A 23,221-nucleotide genomic window follows, 5' to 3' on the forward strand; every position below is an offset into this window, starting at 1 on the left:
TTCCAATTATAGTAGAATTATTTCTACTGGGTGGTTGTTATCTCTAAATTCATGCTTTACAAAAATTGCTAAAATTAGAGGCTGTGTGAACCAAACCCTCATTGGTGCTATTGACTTTCACTGTCATTTCTCAAAGACTGCATTACTTTCTAACAAACTTTATAACTTCCATGCTGCTATTACATGATTAATATCTATAACAGCATTTTTTTTTACTGTGTAAGGTGATGGAATTTGCATTAGTTTGTCAATGTATTTTACCTGACTTTACTAACCATTCTGGAATGCTTACTGTTGGTGGTGGTTTCTTTCTTCAGTCGCATGTTCTTGCACGTGAAGAACTAAAAATCTCTACGTTTATACACTCGATATTATAAGACTCTGTTTTGTGCTGCAGTTTAGCACTGTCTTGGCACTCGGAGTCTGATTTGCACAAGCACCTGTCGACATGTACCTGGAAGTCTTTCTGTCTGTCATAGACTTAAAGACTCTTTTGACTGTTGGTTTTCTTCAGTTTGACACAGTGGAAGATTTTGTTACCTGTTGTTCATCTGTTTTTCAAAGTAAGTTACCAATTATGTTTAATGATTTATAAGTACAATGAACATCAGAACTATTTATGATTTTAAATATTCTAGATTGCAGTTTTTTTGCTATTTGGTTTTGCTTCTTTGTTTTCATTTTGGTGTTATAAAATAAGTTACTGAGTCACTCTAATATCGTCATTTTTTATTCATAGAATTATTGGTGGTGTTTATAATTAATTAAATTGGAGTTTAAAGATGTAAAGGAACCACTTTCAATCTTGCAGCATTATATGTAATGTCAGGCATAACATCAGGTGCTTTTACAAAAACTTCAAAATATTTAAACAAGACAGTAGCTTAACATCTTGAGTTGGGACTGTTGTGAGAAGATAAGTAGCTGCCTTGTTGAAAAGTGTCCAATTTCAATGACATTGTTTGATGTTGTGTCTGATGTTATAACCTCTGGACATAAATGGTTTTTATGGTAACATTATGCTATAAATTACTGGTCCTTACATGAGACTTTCCTTGGTGTGAAAGTATAAGCAATGTAAATTGGCTTGGATATAAGGGAAAGTGTGTACATGAAAAGACAAAGGCATTTTTTTAGAAAACGTATCTCCCTCAATGTGTCATGTTAACTTTTCCAATAAAAAGAAAAATCTCTTTAGCTTCATCAGTGCCCAAATTTACAGGGCAGACGGAGTGCAGGTAGGGGAGGGCATGTTGTTGCCACAAGAATGGCTGTTGATATACTCAGGAAAATAATCTGGATGTAGGTGGCACTGAATGCAATGTGAAACTATGCAAATTTAGAGAGAGAGAGAGAGAGAGAGAGAGAGAGAGAGAGAAATGAAATTGCATATGATAAGAAGATAAAAAGAGGGTGTTAGGTCTGTTATCCACGTATGAATTTAATAAAGAAGTTTTATCTTTGCAATGGAGGATGTGCTGTTTTGAGATTGCTTAGCAGGTTGAAATTATTTTTGAGACATGTACCTCAACCCGGAAACTTGCCATTTACAAGCATTCTCTTACCAGTGCAGGAATCATGCACAACCTAAGACCTGCCCTCACAGTTACAGTTCTGCCAGTATCATTGCTACTTGCTACTACATGCTAATTACCACATTATCTTGTAGGATGTTGTAATAGGGGTTTTTCAGGAAGGTCTGGGTTTGTATCTCTCAACCAAACAGTGCTTACATTATTATTCCTGTAATTGAAAACATAATACACTCCTGGAAATGGAAAAAAGAACACATTGACACCGGTGTGTCAGACCCACCATACTTGCTCCAGACACTGCGAGAGGGCTGTACAAGCAATGATCACACGCACGGCACAGCGGACACACCAGGAACCGCGGTGTTGGCCGTCGAATGGCGCTAGCTGCGCAGCATTTGTGCACCGCCACCGTCAGTGTCAGCCAGTTTGCCGTGGCATACGGAGCTCCACCGCAGTCTTTAACACTGGTAGCATGCCGCGACAGCGTGGACGTGAACCGTATGTGCAGTTGACGGACTTTGAGCGAGGGCGTATAGTGGGCATGCGGGAGGCCGGGTGGACGTACCGCCGAATTGCTCAACACGTGGGGCGTGAGGTCTCCACAGTACATCGATGTTGTCGCCAGTGGTCGGCGGAAGGTGCACGTGCCCGTCGACCTGGGACCGGACCGCAGCGACGCACGGATGCACGCCAAGACCGTAGGATCCTACGCAGTGCCGTAGGGGACCGCACCGCCACTTCCCAGCAAATTAGGGACACAGTTGCTCCTGGGGTATCGGCGAGGACCATTCGCAACTGTCTCCATGAAGCTGGGCTACGGTCCCGCACACCGTTAGGCCATCTTCCGCTCACGCCCCAACATCGTGCAGCCCGCCTCCAGTGGTGTCGCGACAGGCGTCAATGGAGGGACGAATGGAGACGTGTCGTCTTCAGCGATGAGAGTCGCTTCTGCCTTGGTGCCAATGATGGTCGTATGCATGTTTGGCGCCGTGCAGGTGAGCGCCACAGTCAGGACTGCATACGACCGAGGCACACAGGGCCAACACCCGGCATCATGGTGTGGGGAGCGATCTCCTACACTGGCCGTACACCACTGGTGATCGTCGAGGGGACACTGAATAGTGCACGGTACATCCAAACCGTCATCGAACCCATCGTTCTACCATTCCTAGACCGGCAAGGGAACTTGCTGTTCCAACAGGACAATGCACGTCCGGATGTATCCTGTGCCACCCAACGTGCTCTAGAAGGTGTAAGTCAACTACCCTGGCCAGCAAGATCTCCGGATCTGTCCCCCATTGAGCATGTTTGGGACTGGATGAAGCGTCGTCTCACGTGGTCTGCACGTCCAGCACGAACGCTGGTCCAACTGAGGCGCCAGGTGGAAATGGCATGGCAAGCCATTCCACAGGACTACATCCAGCATCTGTACGATCGTCTCCATGGGAGAATAGCAGCCTGCATTGCTGCGAAAGGTGGATATACACTGTACTAGTGCCGACATTGTGCATGCTCTGTTGCCTGTGTCTATGTGCCTGTGGTTCTGTCAGTGTGATCATGTGATGTATCTGACCCCAGGAATGTGTCAATAAAGTTTCCCCTTCCTGGGACAATGAATTCACGGTGTTCTTATTTCAATTTCCAGGAGTGTAGATGCTTCTGTAGGTTCACTATCTCAGGGTGAGAATGTTAGGAAGAAACTAATATATCAACATATTATTAAAATACAATGAAAATGCAATTTTATTGGGTGTATGATAGTACAATAAAAATGGATTCTGACAAAGGCTGAACACAAAAGTATATTTGTGACATAGAATATTAAACAGAGAAAAGCTGGAAGGTTTCAGGCCCACAAGTGGTCACTCATAGGTGACTGCCCAATCATTTCATTTGAGAAAGTGCATCAGTGGATACTTGGTTTAGCTGTTTCATTGAATTAGTGAATGCTCACATAGGACAATCACTTGTATCGTTGAATAGTTAAGGGGTTATCCCTCTGTGGCCACATGAAAAACAGATGATTTATTTTTTAGTAAAATAAAAAGTAATACTAAATATGATGATGTAGTTTCTGTGTCCACACCGGACACTCCCGGTAACCGCTGCACCAGATGAAAGGACCGCTTGCAGCAGAACATTGGTCATTGGCAGAAATTCCCAAAGCCCTCGTATTGGACCTCTAACAAACTAATTTTGTACGAGCCTTTTCCAATATGTTTTCTGTCATACATACACAGCACAATTGAAAAATATTAAGTTACAACAAAGGGGTGACTTGTTGAAACAACCCCCCCCCCTCTCCCCCCCCCCCCCCCCCCCCTCCTCTCCCACCACCACCACCACCACCACCACCAAAACATTCGTTCTCAAGTTGTGTTTCCTGCCAATTTCAAAAATATGGTTTCGAGAAAATGTGTTTTAAGTTTTGGGTCACATATTTTCTATTTAAGTTACACACATCTGAAATCAGCAACTCTGGACCATACAACAATCCCAGATTCAGAAGGAGGTCCTCTTCCCTCTTGTTTGTGGCCATGGTGTCCTGCGGGCCTTTTTGGCAGCTTCTGTCACCCGCAGTTTCTGTTATCCGCACTCTCTTTGCTTGATGTGCTTTTCATCTGCATTTGTGCAGAAGTTGTAACAGGTTGATCCTAATCAAGTTTGAGCATATTCATAATTTCCATAATGCCTGTTAGGCTGTCACTGAAATTACGTGCTGCCTCACTGGCTGCAATGTTAACTATTTTTTTCTCACTGTGAATGGTTTTTGGAGACACTTTTTCACAAATCACCTTGTACCTTAATGATGGAGTTTCTGATGAACTTGTAATGAAGAGTACAATAAAGTAGAATCCCAGAAAACATTTTAAATTATAAAGAAAAAAAAAAAGATTTTCTGAAATTTTCAAAGAGGACTACACCCTTCAGTAAAGACACTTTTTGAGGTATTTACTAGGCTCAAAGAATTGGACAGTCACATTTGAGAAGCTGACAGAGAACCTGATGCTATCCATCTTTGTTGCGTTAGATTTTCTACCTTGTAGATACATTTGTATGTACAACCTTTGTCAGAACTGATGAACATAAAATAGTAATAAGACACTGAAATGTACGAGCAATGGGAATAGCATTTATTAGAAGGATATGGTCTTATAGGAAGGAGTGGAAGAATGGATGCTAAAATTATAGTCAAATATCCTTAATGTCAGTATGCTGCAGTATTCTTCAGCATATTCAAAACTTGAATATAGTGAGTTTTGTAGAGAGAGAAAAACTTCTATCCATAAAATAGTATGGATTTAGTAAGCATTGCTTGTGTGCAACAAAACTTGCCCTAGGTGTGATGAGTGGCAAATGCTGTAATGAGAATAAGTACAAGTTAATGTTGTCATGTAAGAGAAACATTTGTGTAATCGTTTGAATACAGTGGTAGTCACATAAATATCTACGCATAGCACTGCTAATGATATGAAATGGAATGAACACATCTTGTTAGTTGTAGGGTAGGTGAACGGCTGACTACAGTTCATCGGTAGAGTTCCACGGAAATGTTGTGCATGTATAAGGAGACCTCATACAGAACACTTTTGCAACTAATTCTTGAGTAATGCTTGAATATGAGGGAGCCCCATCAAATTAGATTAAAGAGAGATTTTGAAGGAACTCAGAGGTGTGCGGCTATGAGGGTTACTGGTATTGTGTGAGTTTATGGAGATGCTTCGTGAACTCAGAGGGGAATCCTGGGAGTGAAGATGGTGTTCTATTCATGAAACACTATTTACAGAACCAGCATATGTGATTGACTGCAGAATGATTCTATTGGTGACAATGCATATTTCACATAAAGACCACAAAGACTTTGTCTTTGGTATTTATCATTTCCATTAATTATTCAGTGGAGTCATCAGTGTTATATATTTCCTAAATGTTACCACTTGTCATTCATAAAATACTTGAATTATTGTTATGCCAGTTGGCCTACCTTTTAACTTAATCACTTTTGGTTTAAAGGAGAGCACTCATCATAAAGCAGAAGCGTTGAGTTGCTGATATGCACACACAAAAGGAAGAAAAAGCATGCTACCTTTCATAGTAGAATAATCACACACATACAAACACACACACACACACACACACACACACACACACACACATGCTCAGCTGGGAATGCGAGAGGACGTTGGCAGGTAATGGGCTGACACAATTGTAGTGGCCAGTGGAAAGCAGCACATGCTGAAGTCGATGTGGGGACATGAACTGGGAGGAGGTGGCACGATGGAGTAAGGGAAAACAGTGTCGGGTGGAGGGTTCAGGGCAGAGGATTACCAAAGACAGAGGTCAGGATTATTATGGCAGCAGACAATGTGTTGTAGGGATAACCCCCATCTGCATGATGGCTCAAGTTGTGAAGCAGCTATTGAAAATGAGCATTTTGTGCTCAGCTTCATGTTATGCCACTGGCTGGTCATCTTTGTGGTGGTGGCTATCCATCCCAGTGGACCACTGGTTGGTGGTAATACCAAAATAAAATGCTGTGTAGTGTTTGAAGCATAGTTGGGTGCTTTTACTATGCCATCAGAGACCAAGACACCTTGGAAAGCAGCTACGTTGTGTCTGTGTGTATGTCTTTGTTTAACTCTATCTTGTCAAAGGATAATGCTGAAAGACAGCAAGTTTTCTTACTTTTATGTGTGCCTGTCAACAACTCAACACTCGTACGTTTTTGGTGAGTGGTCTGCCTTAATCCAAAAGTATTTACATTCTACCAGAGCTTTCATACAATATTTGTCACTTAATCATTTATATCCTATCACTCAAATATTAGGTATTCATTGCATTATGCACCAATTTTTTTGTTGATGCAATAGCTACACCATTCTTCTGTGACTGTTGGTTTTTACTATAAACTATTCTCAAATCTCCTGGTTTAAACTCACCATTCCCAGCCCATCTTGTCTCACATAGTCCTAAAACATGTAATTGACACTTTGTCATAATCTTTCTGACTTCCTCCAGTTTTCCAAGATTTAACAGTGTTCTCACACTCCATGTGCCATCCGTAAATTTATCTTTTTATGGTCCTCCTGCCCTTTCACCAAGAGGGTTTTGTGGAATGGCAACATGAATAGCCTTGTCATTCATCCTGCCAGACCTAGGGATCCAGAAGTCATGATGAATAGGAATAAATGCAGTATTATATTCTTCCATTGTTGCTACATGTGGGATATCCGAATGGATCTTTAATGTAGTATCCAGAATGAGATTTTCACTCTGCAGCAGAGTGTGCGCTGATATGAAACTTCCTGGCAGATTAAAACTGTGTGCCCGATCGAGACTTGAACTCGGGACCTTTGCCTTTCGCGGGCAAGTGCTCTACCAACTGAGTTACCGAAGCATGACTCACCGGGCGTGAGGGATGGTTAACATACGGAAGACTAAACTAAAAAACTGAAAATTCATTCTGTTGTTCACCAGCAAAGTGAAAGCATTTTACAAACAATTCTGAGTTTACATTAGTTAATGGCATCAAAATTAAGAGTATTTATGGACATAATGAACTTTTTCAGAAGAATAAAGAGGAAATCTCAAGGAAACTAGGTCAAAAGTAAAGACATATGAGAAATGGACCAGATTTTCTTTGAGGAAAGTGCTGTTGTTAAAAGTGAAAAACTAAGTATGTTAATTGTGTCTTAGTGAAGGAGACTGAAAGGTACTCAGTTTAGTAGTGTAGGCCATTACCTTTATATTGAAAGGTAACAAAGCAACTAAAAGAAAAATTAACAGTAAAAATGTGAACACAAGAGCAAAAACTATGAGATGTTCACTAATGATATTGTTATTCATCAAGCAACTACAAAAGCCTCATTATTATACATTCTGTAGTGAAGAGTCCTCGGTGGAATGCAAATAAGGGAAGGAGTAAAGATAGCTACTCGCTTGCCATATAGTCGAGGTGTCGTGTAATGTTTAGGGACACAGACAAGGTTGAAATTGTTGCTAAGCTTTCGGACAATGTCCTCCTTCAGCGTAACTAACACACACACACACACACACACACACACACACACACACACAGTGTTTGACATGAGAGGTGTGCAACTGTGCAGGAGTATGGTGTGGGAGTGTTTTAATTAACTGTAAAGGACATTGACCATTGTCTGAAAGCTCAGCAAACATTTTCAATCTCATTTGTGTTCAGCAACCATTTGATGCATTAACTGCTTTTATATCATTTATACTTACCATTATTTGATTATTTATTAATATATCTGTATTTTGCAATGAGATCATAGAGTATACATTGTGTCTTACTTTCTGCAGCATGTATTGGGAGTATGCTATGAATGTACCAATAGAAGAAGTCGTCTATGTTCATTGCCATCAGCAAGGTAAGATATAATAAAAACTGCAAAATTTTTCTTATTTTCTTGGAGCAAATGGCATAATATAAATGTGTATTTCATAAATGCAATGTTTGGGTAGCTGTGAGTGATACAGTACTCATAAAAACTCTTATTACAAAAAAATATAGACTCATACCATGTTCTAATATCATCAGTACTTAAAGTGCTGAATTTCCCTTGTCAGGAATTTAGTGATTTAGTGTGAGTTTCAATTAAGTAAATACTACAATAATACAATCATGGAAAATCTTGGATCAAGTACAAACATTGATATGAAACAATGTATAAAGCAACTGTTAACCAATGAACCAGTGACTGAAAAACTAGGTGTAGAACATTGTATCTCAGCTTCTGAAGTACTTTTTTTAAACATAGCCAGCCCACCCCTCCTCCCTCTACCCACCCTGTCATTCTGACCATTTGTTCCCATCAGTCTGCCAGCCAATAAATCTTCCCCCTCTCTCTCTCCCCTTTCCCCCCTCTCTCCCCTTCCTCTCCCCCTTCAGAAGCATGCCTGTAGGTAGAAGTGCACAGTGTGCAACTTTGCCATTTTAGATGGGGTTGAGGGAGTGAATTAAGTAAGCTCTGTTTGCCACAAAGATTGCGAAGGTGAGAGGAGCAAGGTCATCCTCCCTCTTGCAGTAGAGGAACCATAGGTGTGCTTTCTTGCAAACATCTACTAAGTAGAATTGCTACAAAAATGGTTCAAATGGCTCTGAGCACTATGGGACTTAAAATCTGAGGTCATCAGTCCCCTAGAACTTAGAACTACTTAAACCTATCTAACCTAAGGACATCACACACATCCATGCCCGAGGCAGTATTCAAACCTGCAACCGTAGCGGTCGCGCAGTTCCAGGTTGAAGCGCCTAGAACCGCTCGGCCACACTGGCTGGCAGAATTGCTACACAGAGTAAAGCAATGCTTAAATGTTTCATGTAATAATAGTTGAAACTGACATTGCTTTATATAATATGTTTGTTAACAATACTTATTACTATAAATCATGCGTAAAAAAATTGACAGAATTCGCCCGAGGCTATCATAATCCTTCTGGATCCACCATTGGTTGTCTGATTAGGTTTACAGCAACTCAACACAAAACACACCCAACCGGAAACCTAATTAAGAACTAGGGAGTCAAGAAGTACATGTAAACAGCATGTGCACACATTTATGTGTGTGTTTCAAATGAAGTATGTAACAATTTTTTTCCCCTGCTGCTCAGTTCCTCCTCTGCACTGAATGGTTGTCTTCCCTTATACCAAAAATGTATTATTGGTGTAAAAAATTCAACTGTGGCATGCAAAGGATTGTGCAGGGAACTGCCTAAACACCCATTGGATGCAATGTTGGGAGGGATGGCCTCAGCTAGCTACAAATGTGTTACAAATTATTTTGTGATGTTTGGTTAAGACTTGTATATCTTTGAGGATTCTTAAAAGTTCCCTTTGCTGAGCTTATACCCACCTTATGAGTACTGTAATGCATATTCCAGCCGGCCAGGCAGTGCATCGTTCAATAAGATCTTTGACTTTGTTCGTGTTTTTGGTCCTAAAATGAAATAAACCATGTGGTATATGGGTCCTAATTTGCTTTGATGCTCAAGACCTACTTGTTTTACGCTTTTCCATTTTTCTTTAATTTTATACTGAATGCTTCTTATAGGTGGCCAGTAGAAGTTCTTTGCAATATTGGGGGATGATTGGTTTTTCCTGCTCTAGGAAAACTTCGTAAAACTGCCTTGCAGCTATAAATAAAGAATCCAGTATTTTAGAAGAAAATGCTAGGTTTTTGTAATGTTTTCACGAAGCAAATTCTTCTAACCTTTCTTAAAAGAAACGTTGATGCAATACTAAGGCTACTAATGCACTTAAGCTGAGAAAATGCATCTTGATTTTTTTCTGTATTTTTAGTATCCACACTATGTTTGTCGAGTTACTCCAAAAGACAATACCATACTTAATAATGGATTCAAAGTAGCTTCTATATGCTACTATTCATGTGTCCATGTCAGTTGCAGTTGATAATATTTGCACTGCAAATGCACAGTTGCTCAGTTTGTTTGCCAGGTATAGCTGAAACCAAGTTTCTAAGGTTCTGAGGATACTGATCACAGATTTGGGAATTTTTTCCAAATCCTGTTCTTCAACTAAGACAGAAGTATCATCTGTGAACAGCATTGATAGGGAGCTGATACTTAATGGTAAGTCATTAATAACAAAGGGAAATAGGACTGGGCCTAATATGGAGCCTTGTGGAACACCCTGAGATATTTTTTTCCAGCCAGATAAATAATATGCACCATTTGAAGAAATGCTTTTGCTTTCTGTTGGCTAAGTAGTATTTAAGCCACTGTAGGGCACTGCCAGTAATGCCATACTTTTCAAGTTTGTAAACAAGCAGTGCATGGTTTACAGAATCAAACGCCTTTGTGAGGTCGCATAAAATTCCTGCCACCTTATTTCTCTTGCCTAATGATGTATTTATTTTCTCAATGAAACTGTTTACTGCATCTATGGTGTTTTTCCCATGCTGAAAACCAAATTGATTGTTTAGAATAACAGAATATTTTGCAACGAAGTTTTGGATTTGTGCAACAACAAGTTTTTCAAATATTTTAGATAGAACTGGGAGAATTGATATAGAACAATAATTTCCCATGATCTTACTTGATCCGTTCTTGAAAAATGGTTTGACTCCAGCATATTTCAGTACCTCTGGGAAACAGCCCTCTTCAAAACATTGATTTATTATTGAGCTGGTGGGTTTACAATTCTGTTGTGTACCACTTTAATAACGTTGGTGGGTATTCCATCCCAAGCTGCAGATTTTTTTGTTTCTTAATTTTAGAATAGCATTTTCTACATCCTCCACAGAAACTTTTAAGAATTTTGCAAAGTTTTCAGAGTTTTCACCTAGGCCAAAGGGATTTACTTTGTTGTGATAATGTGTTACATCTACATCAGACTTTGCTACACTTATAAAGAATTTATTATAGTACTCTGGTATTTGAGCTGGATTTACAATAATATTTCCTTCAGTGTCAATTTTTGAAATTTTGTGGTTACAGGCTTTAACACCTAATTCAGATTTAATGACTGATGACACAGCCTTTGTCTTATTATTATGATTTAAAATTAGCCTGTTATTTACCAGTTGTTTTGCTGCCCTGACAAATCTTTTAAATATGGTTTTATAGAGTCTAACATATTTAATGAAATTAATATCTTTATTATATTTTAGTCCTCTGTGCAGTTGCTTTTTCATTACACTGGAAAATGAAATAAAAGTCAAAGCCAAGTAAACCTGTTTGCTTTAAAGGTATAGGAGCATTTAACATCTCCTGTTAGCTTAGTTTTTTGCAGTTCTACCTTACTTGGTTGTGTAAGCAAGAACTTCAACTACATATTTGTCTAATTCAACTAAATCTGGCAAATGCATTATAAGTAGTGCATTACAAAATGAAAACTTGTAATCCAGTCAGTTGTTCTGAAACTGCCAATGTTTTATTTCCACAAAACATTGGGATTGTCTTTCCACACATACCATATCTACATTTTAGGATAGAATGAAACTGGTCTTTTGTTGGAACTGTACAAAAAGTTACAAATAAGAATTTCTTAAATAATAAGACCAGTATTGCTGTACTGAGTCTCCCTTAATTAGAAGTGTTTTGATAAATTCAATCAGACCCCCTAGAACATAGGTTGCCAAGAGCAATCTTTGGGCATGAATTAGGATAAAACATCAAAATCTTGTACAAAATCTATATCCTAACTTCAAAAGCAAAGCAGGAAAGTTACGTCATTCATTTCTCCTAAATTGTGACTGCAATCCAAAGGCTGTCAATTAAACTGAATGCTTAGGATTTAAAATTGTGAACAACAATTGAAACTGAAACAAAGACATAGATAATGTTGTGGGGAAGGCAAATGGAAGATTGCGCTTTATTTGCAGAACACTTTAAGGGGTTGCAACTAAAGAGATTGCATGTCTATCCTCTTCTGGAATATTGCTGCGTGGTATGGGCTCCTTGCCAGACAGGATTGATGGAGGACATCAAAAAAGTTCAGAGAATTCTGAAACAGAGGATGGGGAGTCATGGATATGACACTCAAGTTGGTGTGCAAACATTAAAACAAAGGCTTTTTTGTTTCAGTTTGTTCTTCTCATGAAATTTCAATCACAAACTCTCTCTTCTGAATGTAGAAATATTTTGTTGACGCCTACATGCATAGGGAATAATGATCATCATAATAAAATAAATGAAATCACAGCTCGCACAGAAGATTGAAGTGTCATTTTTTCTGCTTGCTGTTCAAGAGTGGAGTGCTAGAAAAATAGTCTGAAAGTGGTTCCGTGAACCCTCTGCTGGGCCCTTAAGTGTTCACTTGCAGATTAGTCATTAGATGTAGATGTAAATGATGATAGCTGTCTGTTGATTGGGTTTATATTTTGTGTCAGATGTTGACTTCAAAATAAAACGTGGAAGACACATGCTAAACATAACAAAACTACTGTAGAAGAATGAATGTAGCTCCATCCTATGTCTGGAGTGTGGGAATACAGCTGGTCAATTTCCAGTAATACAATACCAATTGCCGTTATTTAGGTTTTATTTTTAGGCTATCGGTTTCGACAATACATTATGTCATCTTCAGGCCTGCTCAAATCGAGTAACTTTCGTATTACAAAATATAGCAGCACTTTTAACTGGACTCGTGAAGATTATTATGGGCATGCATGCTCCTTGGACAACTGTCAGCAACTCACTGCTGACAGCTGTCCAAGGAGCATTAAAGAACATACTATTTTGACTATTGAGGAAGTGAAAAAAAAAAATATTCAGCACAACCCTGCAGAGTTTGCGCAGCACACTGTAAAAGAACTAAAACGAGATACTACTGCCAGTTTTGTGAGGTACTGTTAGCAAAGGCATGTGTTTCTAGAGGTATCACACCCTTATGAATATTATAACATCACATGAACATGTCTGCCAAGTTTCATCAGCATCAGACACCGGTAAGAGCAGCACATCATACAAGAATCGCTGGGAACTGCAACAATAACTGTGGCATAGCAGCCAGCATGCAGTGTGTTAGTATAACACACTGAGACAAGGTTGCAGGGTGTCACCAATCTTTTTCAATTTATATGTAGAAGTGGCTCTCCGAAAGAGGAAGAACAGCTGTGTAAGAAAGGAATTATTATAAATGATGTACAGCTGTTTACTTTAAGTTTTTCTGGTGATCAAGCTGCTGTAGCAAAAGCTGAATTTGATATAAAGTTCATGATATGGCGTTTATGACAGGAAAATGATAAAAAGGGACTGTGTGAGTCAGACAGAAGCAGAATACCTGATAGTGAATAGTGACACTAAATTTGAGGTTCACATCAATGATGCAGCAGTTATGAAACAAGAAGAAAAATTTAAATATCTGGGGCATATATTGACAAAAATGGACTGGGTACTACAGAAATAAAATTCAGAATACAACGAAGTAGGATAGTAATAGGGTTTATGAATTCTTTTTGGTGGGACAAGAAAATCTCTAATAACAGTAAGAAAAGAGTGGGTAGGCTAATGGTTGTATCTGTTCTATGCTATGGGTCACAACTATGGATTTTAAATGCTTACATGAAAAGAAGAATAAGAGCTGTGGAAATGGATTATTTACAGAGTGCCAGAATATCAAGAATCGAAAAGAAGGCTAATGATGAAGTGAAAACTCGAATGAAGGCAGATGAAACACTGACAGACAGAATTTAAAGAAAACCTCAAAAGTGGTATGGATATTTGTTGAGAATTCCAGATCACTGATGGCCAAATAAAATTTTTGAATGGAAACCACCTGGCAGAAGTAAACACAGGAGACTGCAACGTTCTTAGAAGGACCACATCAGTGGAATAATGAAGCATAATTGAATTTGCAAGGAGGATGCACTGAATGGAGAGGCTTGACAGAAGATAACAGGAATACAACAAAATGTTGTTATTAATTTATCTCTGTGTTAATTAATCCTGTAATAATAATAATAATAATTTTTCTTTTTATTCATAAACAGTGTTGTATGTTATTTCCTTTTCGCTATTTTTCTTTCTTGTAGCTTTTACGTAAAGTGCATCAAGCTCTATGACCTGTGAAGTTTTCGTGTGTCATATGTAGTACATATACTGTATATTACCATCTACTTCTGTATAGTTTGGGAAAAATGGTCCATTGCAGCCTTACAATTAATTAATGAGGAGTGAGGAGGTCACACAAAGAAATTAGTGGTCTCTTTAGTGTCTGGAATAATTATTTTGTAGTAAGTGATAAGATAAGACTTTCCTTAAACCATTACGTTTTGTCTTTCTTTCCTAGATGACAACTTTAAGGTGTTACTAGTGGAAATTGTTTTTCTAAATAGTTCATCTTTATTACATATGTGTAGTAGGATATTATAAATCATCTATACTTCTCTTTTTAGCTGACAGTGGTGGAACTGTTGTCTTGGTGATGCAAGATGGAGTCCAGAAACCTCCAATACATTTTCCTTGTGGAGGTCACCTTTTGTCATTTCTGTCTTGCCTTGAGAATGGTTTGCTACCACATGGACAGCTGGACCCCCCACTATGGTCACAGAGAGGAAGAGGTAAGATATTTCATTATGTGCTGAATGTAATTTTCAGTACTTAAAAATGTGCTGATTGTGATTGGTTTGTGCAGTGTTGTTGAACTGAGCCAGTCTTTTGTATTTTCTCAGATTTTATTTGTTTGAAGAGACAGTTTCTGTGAAAGGAATTTTTATACTGTCTTATGTTTCTCATTAATGGGGCTTCAAGTAAACAAGACTTTCCTCCACATAATCAGAAAACACAAAGATAAAGAAATGAGGCTCAAACAGCCACAATTGTATTTTAAATATTCAATGTCATATTCTTTGGTATTGTGCTAGCCCCTCGCAGCACATTGCTTGTAGTGGTTCCATGCTTTCCTAGGCTGCTTCAGCTATCTGTGAGGCAGGAAGTTTCTTCTTTTGTGCATTTACTTTCCACCTCATGCTTTTGATTCTGCTGCATGACTGGATACCCACCTACTATAATTGCTGGCTACTGGTACTGGAAAACAGCTCAGCTAATAGGGAGACTTCTGCCAACCTAGCCTCAGTCTCAGTCTTTGTCTTCTTGCAGCGTCAGCATTGATTTCAACCCCACTCCTGCATTGTGTTGGACATGCCACGTGGTGACGTGCTTCATCCTGAGATGCTTATTGTGAAGTTTTAAGCCTCACCTGTGCCACACTGTCTCTGCACAGCCTGGTGTGTAAATCGGAGTGTCACGCTGCAAGACATTCTGACCAGCGAGTGTTAGTACCCACATTAGTACTGTCAGATTTCCAAGCTCTAACCGTTACTGCCTGTGCACTCGTCTCGTGTGTTTACTGTGTACATCCTGTGCAACTGCGCATACCAGCAGCAACTTCTGTTTTTGTGCTGTGGACACTGGTGTGCTTTGCATCATGAGCTTTTTTTCTGTGTGTTTCACCACCCTTTGTGCAACCTAGCAGCCTTGGCTTCTATCGCAAAATCAACCAAAGTCTCGCTGCATGCGACTGCCACTCCAGTGCCATACATCATGCCTCTCAGAACTGGAACACTGCAATACTGACTGCATGTGCAGCTCACGGCAACATGACCAATAATGGCCAACCCCTGGTACCAAACTCCACCCCAATGCCCACACCAGCCCCTGCATCTGCTGTGTCAACAATCCTCGTGGCATCGAAGTGCTGACTTCCGAATTCCCACATGCCGCCACCACACCATCCAGCAGTTTTGCGTCCCAACTGCCGTCCTCAGTGAACGCTATCTTTGCTGGCTGCACCATCACACAGGATGTCCCCAAGTTCGCTGTGCTGATCAGTCAGCTCAAGCCAACAAATGAATTGGAGATCTGCAATGTCATCACATTGCCCTCAGCCAATGATCATTACAAGACACTCTGGCACTGTCTCGTGATGCAACATCATGTGAAATGTAGTGTGTCTGGGACCTCCTTTCCCTCGAATGGTGTGGGTACCAGCAAACCTCATTATTCCTGCAACTCCTCCAAAGCCTGACAAAGCCACACATGGTCTCTGATGGCCTCCTATACAACGTATGACTGGCTCTCCTCCCGGCCCCAATACAGATAGCTGTGGTGTCACATGCTGATCTCTCCCTCACTGATGCTGCCAGCCTCACTGGCAGGATGCACGAGACCCTGGCCCCCCTGCCTGTGACCGCCGCTGCCACATGCCAACCACACCCCCATCCTATGCAGTCAGCTGGCCATCGCTCTGCCAGCCGCCCAGCTGTGTACTCCCCCTTGCTGCTCAACATGCTGTAAATGATGTCACCAGCTGCTCCCGTCCCCACTGATGTGCAGCACAGTGCACAGCACCTGGAAGTATATGACATCCTTTCTCACCTCTGTGCCATCATGGCAATGCTGTAGGCGACTGTAGCCCACCTCACTTGTGACCAATGCTGTGCAGTTCCAGGCATTGGCACAACAGTGGTTACTGCTGCTGCATCTTCTGCTGCCCTGCCAACACCTCTTGTGACATGGCTTGTCTGTGATGGTACCGCAAGCACTTCAGCCTGGATGCTGTGAAGTGCAGGGAGCCCTGATCTGTACACCTAAACACCAGTGGCTACTGTGTTTAGGCACAGCTGGCTGCTGCTTGATCTCAAAGCACCTGCTTGTCTCTGATGCTCACTCCACCACGCCATTCCTGATTGACATCAGCTCCATGTTATCTGTCTCCCACTTGAAACACTCCCTATTAAACCCCCTGTTATTGATTAGTGGATTATAGCGTAACAATTTAAAATGGTTTGAGCATGTGCAACTGATGAAGGTGGATTGGGTAATATTTGCACGGTAGTTGTTTCGTATTATATCCAACGAAGTTAATTAGGGTGTCAGGTAGCAATAATCGGTACATACTTTGTTGTTAATGTTCTATATCTTTTGTCTAAACATCATGAATGAGGCAGTTACTCCCTTCGTCTGACAAAGTAATAAGGGTTAACTCATCACAGGTCACCTATTAATGTTGTCACATACGAATATTCTTCATGTGGCACTGAATACACGATCCTTACTGCAATCCAAATCCTGCGTATCCAGCGAGGATGTCGTGTAATCACGGTGTGCACAAATGAACACTTAAACACACCAAACAAATTACACTATTAACGCCTGGAGGTTAGGCCCGTGGCTTTTGGTGACACACACAGCCGTTAAACAATTGTAAACGCGGTTGGCCATCCTGCCACAATCCGTCCTGCTCACTTAGCAGCCAACAACTTACTTGTTCGGAGTCTCGACACTGAATATCCTTTGGTGGGCACTCAACTATCGACAGTACGTACTGCAACCTGAGTGAGGCAAAGATATGTTGTTCTTAGTACATAAGGGGCAGTTGACCGCTTACACACTGAAGCTCGTACAGGACTCTGGCACTGCCTCGGCGATCCTCCTGATAGTAGCAAGTAACTCCACCATCACCACCTACAGCATATATCACTGTACCCTTGACCTTGGCCTAGAATGGGATCAGCCTGGACCTTCACCATCACCAATGCACTGACCCCATTATCAGAGTGGACTTCGAGTATTGCGTCTGCTCCCTGAGGTTACCGGCCAATGCCTCATTGACAGCATTACAGGAGAACAACAAAGTGCACCACTTCTTTGTTTTCATTAATATGAAGCAGATGATGTATTCCGGCCTTTTCATTGACCTCTTGCCTGAATTTCATGCTCTCATGTGCCCATCCAGAGTTCCTTAGGAGGTCCACTATTCAATTGTCTGCTACACTGACACCATCCCCATACCACCCATCTTGTACAAGATTGCCAAGCCTGACTTTGACCAGCTGCTTTGTCCTGAAGAGGAGTGTTCTAGTGAAAGATGCATGCAGACAGCACATCCCCACAGTAAGCAAGTAATGGATGAGAAAAGCCTACAATTGAAAATTTTCAACTAAATAAAACAAAAAAAATGTATACTAGTGAAAAAAATTATTTCAGTTGTGATGTACACAGTATTAATAAACTGTTTTTACAGCAACTGCTGTTATCACACATGCACAAATAGAGAATTTTACTGATATTGTTCTAATGGTAATAGTGCAGTGAGGAAGTGATGCATCAGTCAAACCTCATAGTCAGCCGTAGTCACAATGTTGATGCAATTATATTTCTGAAATTGTTGCTGTTAAGACTACACCACATTGTGTACCAACTTACTGCCTCATGCCTGTCTTGTGTGTTATTCTCAGCATTGCACACTACTTGTTTGATTGCTGAATAGCCTTTTATGGGTTTTACTGATCCATTTGGGAAGTTATGTGAACCTTATACAAAGTGGATAGTGTCTTTAAAACAGGTTATAAGATGACTATCAAAAAAAGTAAAACAGGGGTAATGTACTGTAGTCGAAATAAATCAGGTGATGCAGGGATTTAGATTAGGATAGGAGGCAGTAAAAGTAGTAGATTAGTTTTGTTATTTGGGAAGAAAAATCAGGGACGATAGCCAAAGTAGAGAAGATATAAAATACAGACTGGCAGTAGCACAAAAAGCATTTCCTGAGAAAGAGAATTTTGTTAACATTGAATATAAATTTAAATGTTAGGAAGTCTTTTCTTTAGTATTTATCTGGAGTCTAGTCTTATATAGAAGTAAAATGTAGGCTATAAACAACTTGGACAAGAATAGAAGCTTTTGAAATGTGGTGCTACAGAAGATCATTGAAGATTAGATGGGTATATGGAATAACTGACATTAAGGTACTGAACTTAAGTGCATTAAGGCATCAAGGAATTGTCAGTTGGTACAGGAAGTAAGTCTGGGGGATAAAAATTTTATAGGAAGATGAAGGATTGACTACTGTGATGCCTCATATCCATCCTCTCTTGTGTTGAATAACTGGCAGCAATTTCTTGTCAGAGAAAACAAAGAAGACAACATGTCCTGACACTTCGTATAAATTTTTGCTCGGTGTAAAAATTACGCAAAATATCTCTTATGACATTCTTGTTGATGTGATCTAACTCATGCTGTATTTTGCAAACCATCTTCTTAAAGAAAGTAAAGAGAAGATACTGTAAAAACTTTGACAGCACTGTACTAAAACTGTTGCACAATATGATAATGATATATCTAGTAATCTATACACTGTGCTGTTGTACTTCTGTATAAAGTGATTTTCAGTAATTTAATAAACATATTAAAAGACTTCAAATGGGTTACATGTCTTTACCAAAGACTTTCAAATAAAAGAGTGACATTAAACTGACTACTACTTTACAGTAGTTTCTAACAGTACCCAGGATGAGTCTTGTTAAACTTCAGGAGTCCCTTTATGCTGACCAGGTTTTTTCTTGTGTTTGCTAGATGAATAGACATTTTTTTTCTTGATGGCCAAGCAAGTGTTGCTGTTTATTTTGCTGCTTTTCTGTGTTATAGCATTTTATTTAAACATAATTTTGTGAGTATGACTCCAAATCTGAGCTTTTTCCACATACGTGAGTTGTAAGAGTTGACGGGGAAAGGGGATGGGGGAGGTCGCTCTTGATGCAGCAGGATCTGACTCATAATTTTTCTGAGAGATACAAATTGCATATCAGAGAAGTTCACTGAGGACAAGTCAAAATGTGACACAGAAAAGTTACCAAGGGAACAGTCTGGCTACAATGGATGTCAGTGTGCTAATACACAGATTTTGAAAACTTTAAACTGTTGTTTAGTACCCAGTAGGCATCATTACAATGCAGAAACCATGCTCACTATGTAATTTTCCAGTTGTACCTCATAGTGAGGCAATGTAACTGTGTTATGAAATAGGAGCAAATAAAATATTCAGGAAGAACCATTTGTGATAGTCTGCTGAATAATTTTGTGAGTGAAGAGCATAAATTTGTTATTTGTACAAACACGTGAGTGGTTGAGACTAAAATTGTGAGAAATATGAAATAGAGTGTCCTAAAATTGTGGTTTCACAATGAAGTAATCAGCAATATTGCATTGTTACAAATATTTCTCAATTGTTTGCTGTACTTTTTAAGGTTAATAGCTGATCACTGTACAGTTATTGTAGTTCTACACTGTTTCTGACAGTATGTTTGAAATGTGCAGGCAAAGTTTTTCCACGTCTTCGAAGAAAGGGGCGAGCTCCAGCACAACAAGAAAGTGAATCATCTGATTATGTATTTCGTATTGTCAGCAAGACAAATCATGAAGACTTTTGTAAGTATGGTTATTTTGGAAAAAATTCTCTTTGTTCTTTTCATTTATAGATATGAGTGTTCATATATCTTTTTGTTGATAGGTCCTCCTCATATTGCTATTACTGAAATTGTTTCATATTATGAACATTCTCTCCAGCTAGTCAAACCAAAGCAAATGCATCCTAGATCATCTGGCTGTCAGGATTTAAGGGCTAAAAAGTCCCCATCCTACTCTTTCAGCTAGTGTTATTTAAATGGCTCTCTCAACTCTTCATTGAGTTTCGTTTTCAATACCCATTACTTATTAATGAATTAAACAATGTATGAAATGTGTTTCTTCAAAAGATCTAAAAAATTTTAACTGCTTTATTTGTTATGTAGCTCTGCTTAACACTGTAATGTAGTTAGAGCTTTGAAGTGGCTTCCTAATCACTGCCTTAAAAAGACATCTTAGAAGACCAAAATGAGGTATTTGTACAAAATTATGTTCATTTGGCTGAATGCACACTCCCTCTCCATATCACAGTAGCCTCTTTCTAACTTCTGTATTTTTCTCTTTCACATTGTTAAGTGTCATGTTTCTCTGCTGAAACAACACTACTGGTAATACCCACATTTCATTTCAGGCACATTGGAAATTTATTTGTGAATACAGCATTCAGTTTCCCAAATGAGCAGTATACCACTTTATTCTCATGGTTCATTTTCATAAGTTGTTTTTTTTTATATTATTAAGTATACTAATTAAGTTTTTTATTGAGCACACTGTATCTGGCTCCAGTTGCTAAATTCTCCACAAGTGTGCTTGGATATTTTCTCAAGAGTTTTTGTCATTTCATTTCCATAGGAATATCACTTTATATTAAAATATGATGTTATGATGTAACTTATTTATAAGCCATTGTTTATTTGTCTTTGTCTTTGTCAGAAAAGTTTCACATTACCCATTTTAAACATCTATAAAACTCTCAATAACAATGATATATAAAAACAAAGATGAGGTGACTTACCGAACGAAAGCGCTGGCAGGTCGATAGACACACAAACAAACACAAACATACACACAAAATTCAAGCTTTGTGTGTATGTTTGTGTTTGTTTGTGTGTCTATCGACCTGCCAGCGCTTTCGTTTGGTAAGTCACCTCATCTTTGTTTTTATATATAATTTTTCCCACGTGGAATGTTTCCCTCTATTATATTGATCTCAATAACAATGAATATACAGAGGTGGGCTACCTGTAGCAGTGTCTTCATGATGGTACTGTAGCACATGGTCTTTCAGATCTTTCACAGATGTTAGTGCTGGCAACGACTTTTTGTGTCACTGTAACTATAGAAATTTCTCTGGTACATATATGCACTTGTAGTGAGCAGTTATCAGATCAGGCCTATTTGTTGCTCTAATTGTCTGTCTCTACAATTTTTACAATATTCGACTGCTCAGAAGATTGAAAACATTTTAAATTCTGCCTGAACAGCTCTGAATTTTCTTATCAATAACATTGAATTGTTCTGCGCCAGCCCTTGTTTCAGAAACTTTAAGCTCAAATAATTTACCTCCGAATAAGAGCTAATATTACATAACATTAAGCTGCAATGTGTTGCCTATAAAGTTTTTAAGCATCTTCCTAAATAATTTTAGATGCCAGATTGTATACCTTTGTTACCGTGTCTACGTTATATATTTTTGTTGCTACTGCCATAACGTTTTTGCTATTTTTGAATTAACTATATGCTTTAATACTTGTGTGGAATGTATTGAAGATGAATAACTTCATAGCAGTAGCGGGCACTGAACTGATGGATCCGTGGCCGTGGCGTAACATACCTGATCCCCAGCGGCTTGTGTCCACGTCTACCGCGAGTAGCTCCACCTCATCATCGAAGTCATTGAGTCTTGATCCAGCACCATCAACACATATTGCAGATGCTGCATCACCTGCACAAGGGTAAGTAGAGTTCATATTTCTAAGTTACGGGTGAAGGGAAACTTCAAGACTAGTTTCTTTATGGGTGAAAATCTGTCATAGAAAAATTTGGAGAGGTGTATGAGATTGATAATGGGAGAGGGAGAGCTAGGTTTGGGTTTGTGTGGGGAAGGCGAAGGGAGGAAGAGCTTAGAAAGGTTGTTTTATCATTGTAATTTCATGATTAAATTTTATTAGCAACTAACAAAATTTGTTGAGTGAAACAATTAAAAACAAGTTCTAGAAACGAAAGGAAATTTAGGTACAGGAAACACATCATATCAGAATAAATTGCTGCAATTTACATAATCTGGTTCTCTTCATTGCCTATTTATATTACAAAAATGTACTGAATCCTGTAGGTAACTTCTTCTTTAGACTGACACTGTAAATATTCACAACTACGTTGTGAATATGTAGTGACTGATTTCAACAAAACAGAATCTTAAAACGGTTGAAGATTCACTTTTACAGCAGAAAACAGCATATCAGTCTCTTGACTCATTTGATGCAACCCGTCATAATTTACTCTCCTGTACATATCTCTTCATTTTAGTGTAGCACTTACGCCCAATGTCCTCATTTGCTTCTTTTACATACATTGAAGCTCCAAAGAAGCTGGTATAGGCATGTGTATTCAAATACAGAGATATGTAACCAGGCAGAATATGGCACTGTGGTTGTCAACATCTATATAAGACAACAAGTGTCTCGCGCAGTTGTTAGATTGGTTACTGCTGCTACATTATCAGGTTATCAAGATTTAAGTGAGTTTGAATGTGGTGCTATAGTCGGTGCACGAGTGATGGGACACAGTACCTCCGAGGTTGCGGTGAAGTGGGGATTTTCCCGTAAGATCATTTCACGAGTGTACCGTGAATATCAGGAATCTGGTAAAACATCAAATCTCTGACATTGTTGCTGCTGGAAAAAGATTCTGCAAGAACAGGACCAATGATGACTTAGCAGAATCGTTCACTGTGACAGAAGTGCAACCCTTCCACAGATTGCTGCAGATTTCAGTGCTGTGCCATCAACAAGTGT

General features: G+C 39.3%; 1 protein-coding gene across 4 annotated transcripts in view; it reads left to right on the top strand.

The window, feature by feature from the left end:
* Window positions 1-23,221, top strand: part of LOC126419820 (small G protein signaling modulator 1-like) — a 275,459-nt gene that overhangs the window by 108,568 nt on the left and 143,670 nt on the right. For 2 of the 4 annotated variants that reach the window (XM_050087048.1, XM_050087050.1), the window contains 4 exons: window positions 7,860-7,927; window positions 14,417-14,581; window positions 20,118-20,228; window positions 21,991-22,159. In XM_050087048.1, the coding sequence (XP_049943005.1) occupies window positions 7,860-7,927; window positions 14,417-14,581; window positions 20,118-20,228; window positions 21,991-22,159 (513 nt within the window). The remainder of the gene's footprint in view (window positions 1-7,859; window positions 7,928-14,416; window positions 14,582-20,117; window positions 20,229-21,990; window positions 22,160-23,221) is intronic. The other 2 variants (XM_050087049.1, XM_050087051.1) reach the window with 1 other exon arrangement.

This window comes from Schistocerca serialis, chromosome 9 (genome assembly GCF_023864345.2).
Source record: "Schistocerca serialis cubense isolate TAMUIC-IGC-003099 chromosome 9, iqSchSeri2.2, whole genome shotgun sequence".
Classification (NCBI taxonomy): domain Eukaryota; kingdom Metazoa; phylum Arthropoda; class Insecta; order Orthoptera; family Acrididae; genus Schistocerca; species Schistocerca serialis.